This window comes from Pipra filicauda, unplaced genomic scaffold, assembly GCF_003945595.2.
Source record: "Pipra filicauda isolate LSUMZ 115617 unplaced genomic scaffold, ASM394559v2 scaffold117_size3949168_pilon, whole genome shotgun sequence".
Taxonomy (NCBI): Eukaryota; Metazoa; Chordata; class Aves; order Passeriformes; family Pipridae; genus Pipra; species Pipra filicauda.
In genome coordinates this window covers 1,458,613-1,474,014 of record NW_024103629.1, presented here as the reverse complement: position 1 = coordinate 1,474,014, position 15,402 = coordinate 1,458,613, and the positions used below count along the sequence as shown (strand labels likewise).

The following is a 15,402-nucleotide window of genomic DNA, read 5'->3' as shown; positions in this document are numbered from 1 at the left end:
TGTTGAATTTCTTGGGAATTCTTCACAGGTTTAAATAAAATATAGAAATAAAAATGTTTTCAAAAAATTATAGGAAGCAATTCTTTTTCCTTTCAATTTCATATGAGAAAATATGTCATTACATATCTATAGCATATGTTTATTTTGGGTAAGGCGTGAGGCGGAAATAGAGTAATGTCTGAATTTTAAAATACCTTTGCCATGAATCTGAGTTCCTAGCTTTTCAATAATAACATAAATAAGAATACATAGATTACTTTTCCTGTATTCTGTTGGTGATGATTGATGTGATTTTTGAAATATTTTATCTTCTATTCCTCTCCACACTTTCAATTCCTCTCCACACTATTTCTCTTTACCATGCATTGCTGTCCTTCAAACCCACAGGTTCACATCATAATATATCTTGAAAACCACTACATGACCACTACATAAAAAAACCCTTTTTTTTTCTTATGCCCCCTAGTCTTGCAACTGTGTTAAATACCTTCTAATTTTCACAGGATAATTATGTAGGATTAAAATGTTGAGGATTATAATGAAATTCTCTCCATCTGATGCTTTCCAGAAATACCCATCAACCATTCATGTGATTCTACCTTTAAAATATCCCATATAAATCTGCTCTGATCAGATGAAGAGTTTTAGGAGGTAGGACAATCACTTTTCCTTTCATTTGGTTATTAAAAGATAGTGAGTACTCATAAAATATAGCAGCAGTGAGTATGGTGACTTAAGAATTGAAAGAGAATAGAATGAAATGGTGATGAGTTTGAAACCTGAGTGCAGGAACAAGTCCAGGTCTACAAGTCACTTCAACACACATCCATGACTGTACTAAAAACGTCTGATATATACGTATAAGTGTCATATACTAATGTGGATGTGCTTTGCAACCACTGCTGTTCTTTGTGGCACAGAGCAGGGACAGTGCTGAATGGTACTCCAGAGCTTCTCTTTACTGGTTGATCAGAGCCTAAACTGTTGGCTTAGTTTTGAAACTTAGCTGTTCAATAGCTAAAGTTAGATAACATAACTGACACATTTGGTGATTTAAAAAAAGATTCCAAATTCTTAAATCCAAGTGAATCATGAACACGAGTCATCTGATTAAGGTGTGATCAAACAAGAGAACAAAACAACCATAATAGGCAAGGTATTGGTTTCACAAATAGTGAGTAAAGCAGAAAAGGTATTCCACAACCTTTTGTGTCTGTGTTTAACAGTTAGATAATGGCATTTGTTCTTAATGAAATCACAACAGCACAGCTAGATGTGAAAAATTTAATTCAAAAGAGCTGAACATCTCCTCCTCTATATTCTCTGTTGTCCATATTGCAAAATTCCATATTATATTTTTGTCATCATAGTATTGCAGATGCTACTTATGTTGTAGAATTAAGGAGATGTTGAGGTATCATGACTGTTAAAAAAAGGATGGAAGTAAGCTTTGTTTTTATCTCAGCCATCCATAGCCACTTTTTCTAGTCTCTATATCATACCCTACCTCAGTTTGCTGGCCATGGGCATTCTGAAATAAGTGGACATTCTTCTAAAAAGTATTAAAGACATAACAACTGGTAAATTATCATCAGCCTGTGACTTAATCAAAGCTGTTAAGAAGAGAATCCTAAGCAACTTATGACATCTCCTGTGTTTGTATAGGGGATAATACAGGAAGAATCCACAATTTAAGTTAGAGGAGAAAAATATTTTGAAGCAGAAAATTTGCCTGAAATGATGACATATTTTTGGCAGGTGTTCATACAGATCCTCAGGGCCACAGTACAACTGTGTTAGCTTGCCTTGTGTTAAAACTATTTTTATAACTGAACTTTCTCTTGTCGTTTTTCTCTGTTCCAAACTTTGTCCAGGCAGAATTTCTGTAGCTGGTACATTGATCTAGGATTTCCTAACTCTGTTGTACAGATACAGCCAGTGTATGTTTACAAATCTGTTCCAGAAGACTAGTTACAATGAGTCCAGAAATTCTAGAAACAACAGCCCTACCATCAATCATGATGTAAATGTAAACATAAATCCAGCTTGCTTGGGGTGTGCAAGATGGCTTTGAAGCTCCTGATCAGCCACAGAGTTTAAAGACAGTGACCAGAAGGGCTGGATTTAAGGCTCTTGTGCCTTAGATTATAAGCATTTATTTCTTTGTGGGAAGACAGAGAAGAGAAATTTCTGAAATTTCTCTTTCTTGAAGAGAAAGTTGCAGTAGTAACTCTGGGGACCTACTATTGACAATTGCTAGAATTTGTTTCCTTGTGATCCTCTCAGACTCTGACCCAGAGAGAAAGCCTATACAAAGCCTATGCAAAAAAAGAAAAAAAGATTCTTTATCTCTAAACAGAAAGCAAGGCTGTGTAAATTACTGAACACAGTTTTCAGCAATGTTTACAAGTTTTCTTTGATAGTCCTGAGAGAGAAAGGAAAGAGATTGATAATATTGCTGCTTCGAGAATACATTTTACTGGTGAGGAATTGAAGTTTGGTAGGGTTTTTTCCCCACTTTCCTTGTGCCTTATGGTAAAAGCAATCAAATAAAATTTTTTAAATGCAAATACAAAGCATTTAGTTAGAGCGAGGCAGAATGAGGCCTGGGAGTGCTACTTGAGATTCACTAAAGAGTCTTTTATACATTCTTTATTATATTACTATAAATTATTTCAATATTTGTAACAGGAGTATAAAGTCTATGCAAGAACTAGTTCACTTAAAGGAAGGCAGAAATCAACCCAGCCTGAAAAACAGGAACAAAATCCTATCCTGTTTTAGAACCTTTTGACATAAATACTTATTCAGCATGAGCTAAAAATGAACTTTAGATTCATGAAAGTCTTAGAAACATTTATTTGACATAAACAATATGTGTTATCAAAGAAAACACGTATTTGAATCTATTTGAGTCTTATATAAACAAAGTCAGCTCAAAGATGCTATATTCATGTTTAAAAAGCTTCTTTCCTCTCACCACAATCTTATCTCAAGGGGAAAGGGCATCCCTACATATAACACTGAAAATGATGTTCTGCTGAGACTTTTCATTTCCCTCTTGGGACCGTTTTGTTATCAGTAAGCTTTAGGAGTAGCTTCCACAGCTTTCAGGTTTGGCATCTGACAGGATTAAAAAATATTTTTCCTACGGTGAGAAGTGGTGTGAAGGGATATGGGGCAAGTTGATTTTTTGACCTGTGGAACTTAGAAACATGTATTTCTGTATCAGTTTTTGTATCTATCCTGCAGTTTCATTTTGGGCAAATAATTATAACAGATTAATACTCTATGGCATGGTTTCCATTATTCCTTGTTTAAAAAAAAAAAACAGAAAATTTTTGTCTCTGTGACCTGTAGATGAAAAATAGGACACCATGATAAGACTTGGTTTTGAGGGTAGAGGAAAATTGCTACCTGTGGACTTTTACACTGTGAATTTGCTTAAGGCTTGAAAATGCTAAGCTTGAAGGCTAGCATGCCTTGCTCCTGCAGTAATTCTTCTATATGTAGGAATCATAGAATCATAGAATCATAGAATCGATTGGGTTGGAAAAGACCTCCGAGATCATCAAGTCCAACCCTTGGTCCAAATCCAGTCCATTTACTACATCATGGCACTCAGTGCCACGTCCAATCTGCGTTTAAAAATCTCCAGGGATGGTGAATCCACCACCTCTCTGGGCAGCCCCTTCCAATGCCTGATTACTCTCTCTGTAAAGAATTTTCTCCTGATATCCAACTTAAATTTCCCCTGGCGGAGCTTAAGCCCGTGCCCCCTTGTCCTATTACTGAGTGCCTGAGAGAAGAGACCAACCCCCACCTGGCTAGAACTTCCCTTCAGGTAGTTATAGACGGTGATGAGGTCACCTCTGAGCCTCCTCTTCTCCAGGCTAAACAACCCCAGCTCCCTCAGCCTCTCCCCATAGGACTTAATATTTGAATCCTAGTTCCAGCAATGAATGGGATGTGCAGCATCTAGAATAATTTGCTTTATTTAATGTAAGGTAGGGACCTTGATATATCATTAAATTGTGAGTACCATAACACAGTTAAAAGACAAGTCAAAATTAGCTTTCTCTTTGCCTGCAAATTATATACTAAATCTGGTTAGAATTCCTTAAACATCCAACTGTCATTTATCAATGCAGTGATTTATCATGTCCTTTCATGCTTTGTTTTGACCATCAGTTCCTCCGTAGGGGATAACAGTGTTATAGTGTTACTGTCCCAGGATTCATCGGGAAGGAGAACTGTTAATGTGCTCTGAATGTAGAATCAGGTTATCTTTAATATCAAAGGTGTTTCTATGTGTCACCTTTGTGGGAAAAGGAAAGAATTACTTTGTGTTCATAGAAAAGTACAGGGAGCTTAACCATTTCTGAAAGACAATACCTAGAAAGGAGCACTTCCAGAGATGAATGGACATTCTGTGATCTGTATCCTCAGCAGAGGCACTCACTCCCTGAGAAGTTTCACACAGTTCCCCAAGGAAATGACAGCTTATACTCAGAGAGAAAAGTAAAGATCTGTTGATATATCCCAAATACGTGAAATAAATGGTCAACAGAACTGTCATACTTGGCCTTAAAAAACAGTGAAGCCTGATTTATATCACAGATGTTAGTGGTTTTTGGTTTTGGTTTTTGTTTGTTTGTTTGTTTTGTTTTTGTTTTGTTTATTTGTTTGTTTTTGTTTGGGTTGTTTTTTGATTTTGTTTTTTTTTACAGTGAAATTTGTACTATATTCCCATGTTTGTACCCAGTAATACTCATCTGCTGCTTGGCACCTTGACCGCTCACTCATCTCAATGCCCCTGGGATTCAGCACAGTGCAGTTAGCAGAGGTTAACTTTAAGTTGATTTTAAAGTGTCGCCAGTGCATTGGCTCTGCTGCTCTTTGGCATAACACCAGGGCTGAAGTAAGACGCAGATTCATGCTGGTATTAAGGAGATTTTAGGTTAGAAAAGAACTTGATCTCAGAATAGAAATCCTCATAAGACCTTTTTTGACACTAGATTACCAGGAAAAGATCACATTACAGGTAGTTTTTATCTGGTTTTCTGCCTCCTGCCAGGTCTGAAGCCAGGAAGAATCATGGCATCTACAGCCAGCACATCGATACCAGTTCTGAAGCATCTAGACCAGTATAAAATAAGTAATAATTGATTTGCCAAGATCAGTTTAACAAAAGGATAAAAGTTAGAGAAAAATATATGAAAGACATGGGGCATGGCTTTAACTGGTAGTCTGAAAGTAAAAAGCCATATTTTACAGATTTGAAGAGCAGAGGGGGGAAAGTTTTGTCCTTTGGAGTTAGGAAACAATATGATGTAATGCTGGAAACTTCTATTCACCTGTGTGGAGAGATCAGGTGGATAACTTCATGTGTTAGGCAGAGAAGTTTCAAACCTGGGTCTGTGACTCACTATAGGGTTACTGTTTGTGACTTTTGTGTTCTTGGCAAAAATCACATATAGCTATAGGGCAGAGGAAGAAAAGAAAGGAATGAGGTACTATGAAGCCTCTGACTAAAGACACACTTGCTAGGCGCCTTTAACCTTCCTTCTTTTCTGAAATTATTACCTTCATTGTTATATTTTCTGCCAAACACTGACCAGACCTCACTGAAACAACCCTTTAACCCATGGCCTTGCAAAGTCTATTTTCTTAAACCTTCACAAAGATTTGCAATATCTAGAAACCTTCTTCATAGTCATTAACCTGTGTCATTGGCTTAATGTGCCACATCAGCAAAAATAACTTCTTCAGAAACTTCAAGTGATTCACAGCAGTTACAGTCAAATACCCTTCACCAGACCATAAATATTTTTTATTTGGCCACTCTTGATCTTTGCTTAGATATTATATTCACTTATTCAAACACTTTGCTTTTATTTCTGCACATTGAAAAATATTTAGTAAGCTCTCTCTACATAAATTAATAGAATAGTTTGGGTCAGAAGGTATTTTAAAGATCATCTAGTTCCAGCCCCACTGTCATGGGCAGGGACATTTTTTAGTAGACCAGGCTGCTCAGAGCCCCATCCAACCTGGCCTTGAACACTTCCAGGGATAGGACATCCACAACATGTATATAGTCTGTAATGAAAATATTGATAGTGGCATAAAAAAATAATGGCATTTTTAATGAAAGCTTGAAGAACAATTAGAAAAGTCTGTTAAAAGAAAATCAAGTAAAGAAGATAAAGCAAAATGCCATATTTCATGGATTTAAAACTTTGAGATATTTATTAATTAGCATTGATTCAGAGTTCACTGTTTCAATAGAACATTTTAGAACATTTCTTAGATCAAAAGTCACTAAATTTCACTAACTTGTGTGACCTAAATATATATAGCTTCACCTTATTTTTATTTTATTTCATTTAGAAAGCAAGATTTTAAAGTGGACTATCAGCTGTGTTCTTGCAAGACATATTACAGATGGGACGAATGGTTAAAACTGAACTATAAATCTCTTCAAAACAAAGTTAACAATAGAATTATTAAAGTAACATTAAATATAACAACATGAACACTGCTTCCATCATAACCATCTCATCATAATTCAGTAATAAAAGGAAGTAAATATCTCTAGTTTATTCTTGTCATTAACTAAGGATATTTCACAACAAAAACATAGTTTTGACATTACCAAAGTGACATAACCTACCATTTAGAAAGAATATTGATATATTACATTGATGTTACTATTATACAGAAATAGCACAAGCATAAAACACCATCTCAAATATGCAGAAAAGCAAGCATATGGGTCATAAGAAAAATTGTCAGCAGTGTTCTCTATTGATTCTTTTTATTCAAGTATCTATGTGTTGATCTATATCGTTAAAATATAACCATAGTAAAAAAAGGATGCATAAAGCTTATTTTCTTTTAGCAAAGCAATCCTTTTGGTGGTCTACACAGGCCCTATTTTAAAAGCTAAAATTGAAAACTTTGGTAATGTACAAGTACAGCAACAGCCCACATCCTGTAGTTTGTTTTAATGAGAAATAAAATATGATTACTCACTCAAAATTGTCTGTTGGCATTGTCATAATACAAACTCCTTTTTTTTCTGACTACAGCCAGAAAAGCAATAATGTATGAGTTTTATGTGGAAAATAAAATCGAAGCTTGTTGTGATGCACAACAAAAATACATTGAGGCTGAAGTGTGAGGGTCAGATAAGGTGTGTACATTATACACAATTTAAAATTTAAAAGTCTGTGTGAAATAGTGAGAATAAAATTATTTCAAATGGAAACAAGTAGACAAATTAGAGTTATATACTAGAAAGAAAAATAAAGGGAAAAAAGAAAGATATATTTCTGACACTTTTACTTGTTTTCCTCTGAGGCCAAGTGTCTGGGGTCATTGAAGAGGGTTGTAACATACAACTTTTCATGCCAGTTTGGATAAACCAGTCCTATATCCTTATTTGAACAATGAAAACTTGTTCATTTTGAGCCTTTAAAAAACCCTGTATATTTCCATCTATACCTGCCTTTAAGTCTCATGTTAAAAAAATGGTGTTAGAACTACTTATGACAGAAGTATGCTCCAAAGACAGGAAGTGCTACAGAATGTTTGCATGGCTGTCACTAAAGTACTTCATTAATGAACACGTCATGTAATGGGGACAGAATTTAGAGTCCTTTTGCCCATCAGCACCATTAATTTAATCTCTTTATAATGGGGAGCTAAATGAAGACATGAGAATCATTTCCTTGAATAAAGTACATTAAAAAAGAAACTAAAGAGTGGACTAGTTGCCTCCAGATGTTCTTGGAAGCAAAGTCAGTAACATTTGGGGGAAAATTGAAATGGCAACCTGTTGTCACAGAAGGCTGTGTCTGAGAAATCACATTTCTGGTGCAGGAAAAGCCAGGAATGCTGTGATTTGTGCAAGAGTGTCGACTAGGAAAACGATGTCTTCTTCACCAGAACTTATCCAAAGAACAAGGTCATGATCTGTCTTCCTGATTTGCATAACAAATCTAAGGTTTGACTTTGAAATAATTATACCTTAGCAGTCAATCATTGATATATGCAGTGATTTCTTAGCCAATGACTAATGCTCATTATAAGCAGTATTATCTAATACAAGTCAGATAATTTTGAGATATTTCACTCATGTATTATTTTGAATTCTTTAGCAACTACAAAGTCTATTTGCAAGTGGCATTAGTAGCAGTATTTTCACTTGTAACTGAATCAGCTACATATTGCATGGATCAGAATGAAATTCTTCTCTGAGAATTTCTGTCTTTCAAGCAATTAAGATATTTGACTTTAGTTTGGAGATATAAGCTGCAGAGCTCCAATTTATTTAATTCTTACAGTCATAGTGACTGGTAGTTCTAAATAAACACTACTAATAAATCATTAATCTGTAACTAAAGACTAGGCTTTTTCTAGAATACTTGCCAAATGCCTACTTCAGGAAATCTCACTGGAATGTCTGTCATTCTCACAATTATAACAGAGAGAGCAGAGTGAATGTTTCAGACAGCTAAAGCAAAGCATAAGAAAACCAGAAGCACATTAGTTTTGAGACTGTAATAACTTCTGTGTTATTTATAATAAGAATTCAAAACACTAAGTCTCAGAATGCTAAATAAAGAAGGAAAAAATTAGTTATTGATTCAGTTTAGTAATGGGGACCAATGGCAGTGTAACAAGAAAAGCCATCAAGAATAAGAAATGGGGACAAAAACTGAAAATGAATAGGAAATTTGATGCATTTTTCCTCCCACCTCAGCCTCCAGGTTTCAAATGGTGCCTGAAATGTCATTCATGTAATTACCATATCAGGTTGAAAGCAATTTCAATTCAGCTGATTTGATTGTACATTAATGGCTGGGAAAAGAAGACAAGGAATGTGCATGATAAAAGTAGCTGCCCATTACAATAGCAGCAAATGGGGTCAACTATCTTATTAGATAACCTTAAAATCCTTGCTCATTCAGATGTTTGGGCTTTTTTGTTTTGTTTTTTGGGGGGGTTTTTTGGTTGGTTGGTTTGGTTTGGTTGTTTTTTTTTGTTTATTAAAGGTTAACATCAAATTAGAATGAGGAAATAAGCTAATTGAAGCCTTTCCTGTCAACCTTCACCTTCCTGTTTGAATAGTGACTGATTCTTTTTGAGAGAGTTTACTAAATCTCAGGGTGCGGAAGATGGAAGGTATCAATAGCTGTTTCTTGCCTGTCACTGATGGTTGCAAAGGACAATGTGTCATACCTCCTTTTCACTGGAAAGTGACAGCTGACTTGTAATCTGTCAGCAACTGCAATTTAATTCCAGCAAAATGAGGAAAATAAGAAGTAATATGTTGGTTATTGCTTCAGCCATAGCCAAGAGCCTAAAAAGGCCTCACTGCCAACTATTGACTTGGCAATGTTTCTGACAGGAGAGAGTCTGGAACCATCTGTCTCTACAGAACAGCCCTTTTCCTCACTTATTTCAGCATTTTGGGGAATCTCTCCATTTTCTGTTCTCTCTCATGTATTTCTTTCCTTATCTTTATTATATAAAAAGTAAGACTTTTGTTTTACTGTACAGAACTTCTTGCTTCACATTTGCTTTCTAAACTACCGCTTACATTTATGTTGGGAATGAATTTGCGTAAGGTGCTATCAATGTCTAATGGCTCCCTGTAGGCAAGCTAGGGTCTCCCAGCTTTTTTTTGGGCTGTTTTGGCTATGTCCTGTTTCTCCACCAACTTCACTGGACCTAAACAGATACAACTAAAATACCTTGTCAGAATTTCTCTGTAATTGTTTATGTATTCTTTCTGTTGACCTGCTCAGTGAGAGCATCTGGATGTTGGTCAAACAGGAAAAACTGGCAAGAAGCGAATGAGTTTAAGACATATATCATCCAGTCAGTAAATAAGAACTGTTAGGAGAAAAGTCTAAACAGAAAAATCTAGTGACCAGTGACACATGAAGGTCAAAATGACTATAAAAACATTTAAAAAGTCCTCTCAGGTGGTAGAGGCAGGATTTGCAAGGTTCGTCTGGAAAACCAAACCTGCTGAGCACGCTGGAGTCATCATTGTCAGGAAAACAGAATATTGTCTAAAAATTCCTAACTTCTTCTGTTTTGTTGCTACTTAGGTAAAGTAAAAATAATTGGTATGTAAGATACAGTATTTCTCAGACTAATTGTTTTGTGAAGTTCCTTCACAGGAGTTGCAAACACAAATAATTCCTCTATTTCTTAGTGAAGGCCAGGTTGTAAGAAACCTATATGTGTCTTGATAAGGTATGAACTGTAAAAGCAAGCAGGATATATGATATTTATCAGCATAACTTCAGAGGGTAGGGGACAAGATATCCAAAAGGAACACCTTTGTAAAGAGCAACTGAAAAGAATTCAATACAATGAGATTTATTTCAACACACCACACAGAATTTGACGGAGTGTTTTGGAAAAAACCCTTCACATTACATTTTTTATATGTCTGTAGAGAAACATCACTGATGGAACTGCTGTTAGCAACATATATATGTGAAGAAGAAAGAATCATTTCTTTGAACGGTTAGAATTGCCTCAGTTCTGTCTGGCTGTATACTACCCTTGCTGATCTTATTCTTGGGAACAATGATAATAGTAACTAATAGTAAGTAAATAATAGTAACTAGTAATAACTAACACCACAAAACTGAAATATCATCGATTTCATCCTATATTCTGTAATCTGAATGCTATATAGAAGTAGTTTCAGTTGCTCAAACCTGTTTCTCCCTAAACCCATTTATCAATAAAGCTATAAAAGCCTCCTCGATGTAAATAGTAAGCACATGTTCTCTAGTAGTGTTATTAGTTCAGGTAGAAGCTAGAGAATAGGCACTGCCCCAAAGTGTGTTAGGATGTATTTAAGACACTGTGTTCCTAGCTTCACATGTAAGCTATGCATTTGGGGGGAGGGGAGATAACTCTATGAATCTCTGTTTATTCTCCAAATAAACATTTTGACAGAATAAACTCTAACTTACTGATTTGTAGTATCACAGTGAATAAATGGATGTGAGTCTGGTAAAATTTGCAACAAAAAAAAAATTAATCTTTTTGTTTATGAGAACATTACTTTTCATTTTGACAGAGAGTCTTTTAATTTGAATGAATTCCTGTCCACAGAAATGGCTGGGCAGGGAGTTCATAATTAGCTACTTAGTCAGTTGGTTGTTTTGAGAGTGCAGTAAGGACTGTCTGTGAAAATGAAATCCAGCACAATAATGAAATCACAAATTAGGCATGTCTCATCTTAATAAACAGTGATGTTTAATTATGAAAGAATCTGTACTTACTTGCCAAGTGCAAAACACTCCATCTTAACAGTAGATCCCTTTGCAGCTGTAACTGTGTAAGGAAAATGGACTTCAATTTTTGGTTCATATTCCCCCATGACACCTGGAACATAAGGAATGTTTAAAATATGAAATAACATGAGTTTTCCACTATTACAGAAAAACCCTGTGGCTTGCTTTTGAATCTGCCCAGCAGTAAAGCTGGTAATTGATGGAGATAGCCTCGTTTGATCTGATATGCTGTGCTCAGGTCCAGTATATATATTCTGAAATGCTCTTCAGGGTTACCAGAAGCAAAACAGTGAGCTTAAGAAAAAAGATTTATTTTTCTTCAAACTCAAGTTGATATTTAAACTTTGAAAGACTAAAGTGGGCAATCAACAGAAAAGTGAGAATTTTCATAGACCAAATCTTTGATTACCAACACAACAGAAATTATGGAAAATAAATCAACATATCATGCTGCGTTTGACTGAGGACTTTCCAAGCTCAGCAAAAAATCCCCTTAAATTCTGTAAAAGCATTTGTGTACACAGATCCAAACACGGATATGCAGACATTCAAAATTCAGTTATGTCATTTTCAGCAACCCTTTTAATTTGGGAGATGATTCTTTTTATCAGGACAACACGCTAAGTACTGTAAGATACAACTTGAAAAACATTCAGGGATGTGCAAAATATAAACATGGAAATCAATAGAATTATCTGGAATTTGCTGTGGGGTGACTGACAGCCTTGGAGAATCACAAGATTTTAGGAAATGAGAAATGAGTAGGGAAATGGAGGTCTGTTTTATAAGACAAGGTGAGAGGTTTGTATTTGATGCAACTTGTACCAAATGTCATAATCAGCATGGCAGGAGAAGAATATGACTCTAACAGCTGTGTTTGGTTAGACTGAAGTTGGGCTAAGGGGGTAGGCAATACTCAGGAACAAAAAGCTATACTAAACAAAGAAAGAATTGTTCAGATTTTTAGATTAGGAAAACTGAATAAAATCTGACTTGTTGACAAAGTAGCAACAAGATAAGTCCAATCTGAATCTGTAAAAATCAGTCAAGATTTTCCAAATAATTCTAAAGTAAGTAAATAGGAAAAAGAGATGAAAAGGAAGGAGACAAAAGAGATAACTTTCTTATGCAAGAAAGAGAAAAGAAAGGAGCATAAGAAGGAGCATGAAAGTAGAGGAATATGAGATTTATAGTTGAGAGAAGACTAGACTGACAGAGAGAGATGGAAAACAACCCACAACCTATAAAAGGAAAAAATAATATGTAAGACCAAAATGGTAAAACAGATACTTCTAGCCCTTCAAATGGTCCTTATGGGGCTTAGGATTTTCCTGTGGGGCTGTACTCTCTTTTTCCTCCTGTCCCACAGGCTCCTACAGCATGGTTCTGAGAGAATGTCTGAACATATATGCATTTAAACATTTCATTATGGGCTTAAATTTGGTAAGAAAATCTAAATGTGTCTGATACGTGAATCAAATGACAGAAGCAGAAAACATAAAATGCTTTTATTTCAAATAATGTGATTCCATAAATAATGTGGTTTTATAAGTAGCAACAGACTTCTTTTTAAAACACGTAATCCTGCGATATTACATGTGCTAGCAGTAGTGACCCATTTTCCTCAAAAACATGACTAAATCAATGCTTTGACATTGCTTTGTGAACTTACGAAGAAATACTGTCACCTGTATGAAAAGGCTAATTTTGAACCAACTCTGTCATTAAAGATAAAAAGGCTTTTTTTTAATTTTATTTTATTTCTGGTAGAAAAAAAAGGAAATTAAAATCTGTGTCCATCTATTAAAATGAATTCATAGAATCAACCAAATTGTATTCAATTAAATTTTTCCTTGGCCTAGGCTGAAATGATTGTTAGTCTAATCTGTCATAAAAATATTATGGATTGCTTGTACTATGTCCATAAATTTCATAGTTTAGTTACACTCTTTGTGACTTCTTTTACTGTTTTGTGTATTCCTTTTATGATTATGAATACTAGTTTCTGACTCAAGGGAATGGCCTGAAGATGTGTCAGGGGAGATTTAGGTTGGATATCAGGAAAAGGTTCTTCACCCAGAGGGTGGCTGGGCACTAGAACAGGCTCCCCAGGGAAGTGGTCACAGAACCAAGTCCCCCAGAGTTCAAGAGGCATTTGGATGATACTCTCAGGCAAGTGGTATCACTCTTGCAGATGACCCTGTGCAGGCCTAAGAGTTGGACTCGATGATCCTTATGGGTCCCTTCCAACTCAGCATATTCTGTGATTCTGTGACCAATTACATAGTTTACATCTGTCATATCCCCTTCTAGATGTGTCTTTTACAAACCAAAAAAACCCAGACAGTTAATCCTTCCTTACAATGAATCTTTGATAAACTTGCAAACATTTCTCGTGCCCATGTTGCAACATTTCAAATTCCATTCTATCATTTAGAGATGTGAAGTTGAGAACTGCACAACAATAGTGAGGCTGTAGATCTTTCTGTCACACTTTTTTTCTCCTTGGGATTTTTTTTTTGTTTGTTCCTTATCGCTTTTCTCACAATTCCGTTCTGTTTGCTGCTTTGCACTTGAGCTGATGTTCATCCACAATGGCAGTCTAATCTCTTTACTGATAATATCTAATAAAGGTATATTTTTAGGTTTAGGTGTTATATAAATTGCCTCTTCACTCTGTTTCTATTATCACAATATCGTTCTGCAGCTCTCCAGGATTAGTTTTTGTTTTAAGTATTCTGAATGATTTTATATCAACAATCTTCTCTACCTCTCAGTTTATTTTGTTTCCATATAGTTTTTGTGTGGAATGGTGAAATCCCAGAAAAGTATTCTGTGGCTTGACTGACAATCTCTCATTTCTTCAATGTGTTCAGATACTCCTATAACAGGTGGATTTTTAAATCAATTTTTAGTTAAAAATGGGGCTGTCCTTCAGTGTCTCCGAATATTTAATTTTTTTGACAGCCTTTGGTGAGTGACCTGTAAAGAACTACTTGAAATAAAAGCTCACAGTAGAACCTTGACTGTTCCTAATCGTATTCTCTCAGACTCTTCAGGAAAGTTATATACAGACTGAAGCAAGACTTCCCTGTTTAAAAGCTGTGTCTTTGATATATGACTGTGTAGTAAGACTCATGGCTGGGCTTCGCGAACGAAGATTTGGGAAGGCTCTAACCACATTTGTTACAGGCACGTTGGTGACTTATGAGGCCGATATGAGATAGACATATCCCATTGCAAAAGGCACAGTAGAAAGACTCCTTAGATGGTATATTCTGCAGAACGCGGTTCTTTCTGCGTTGCCTTTTCTCCTTGAGAGTGATCCTGCGTGTGTTCTCGAAGGAGGCAGCTGCGTTATAGATGGTGTGTCTCCAGGACTCCCGATTTGAGGCCAGAGTAGACCAGTTATGGTGATCAATATGGCCAAGGTTTAGATGTTGTTTCAGGGAGTCCTTGTATCTTTTCTTCGGGGCTCCTCTCATGCGGCAGCCAGTGGTAAGTTCACCATAAAGCAGGATCTTAGGACGGCAGTGGTCCTTCATCCTGGAGACGTGCCCTGCCCATCGCAGCTGTGTTCTCATCAACATGGTTTCTAAAATTGTGACTGCTGCTTGTTCTAGAACAGATGTATTGGTCACATAATCTGACCAGTGGATGTTTAAGATTACTGTATGTGATAAGTACAATCCTACTGATTGTACTTTTCTATGTATTTTCTATCAACACACTTGATACAGAAGTCAGATGTACTGTCTGACTCAGTAAGTAAGCTCCTCAGATGTTCCTAGGAATCCCTTTTTCGAAAAAAAGCACCTTTTCTACTTACCCTCCTCCTAGTCCTGAGACTCAGTGAAGGAAAATAGTACATTCTGCTTCCTTCTATACAGAAGTCTGGATTTCGTGATTTGTTAGTATTTGTAATGTCAATATTTCTTCTAAAATTTCTTCTATTGAAACTTCAATTATGAGAACTTCAGTCTTGATAGGAGAACCTCCCTAGGTCCCCTTGTAGTGAACACTACTGAAAATAGTTCATTCATGTTTTATAGTGCAGCCTTATATTCCT

At 35.8% G+C, this 15,402-nt stretch overlaps 1 protein-coding gene across 7 annotated transcripts in view; it reads right to left on the bottom strand.

Annotated features, from left to right (window-relative positions):
• The window catches only part of CNTN5 (contactin 5), a 618,340-nt gene that overhangs the window by 133,861 nt on the left and 469,077 nt on the right, over nucleotides 1–15,402 (bottom strand). For all 7 annotated transcript variants that reach the window (XM_039385365.1, XM_039385366.1, XM_039385380.1 and 4 more), the window contains one exon: nucleotides 11,322–11,424. In XM_039385365.1, coding sequence (XP_039241299.1) covers nucleotides 11,322–11,424 — 103 coding nt within the window. The remainder of the gene's footprint in view (nucleotides 1–11,321; nucleotides 11,425–15,402) is intronic.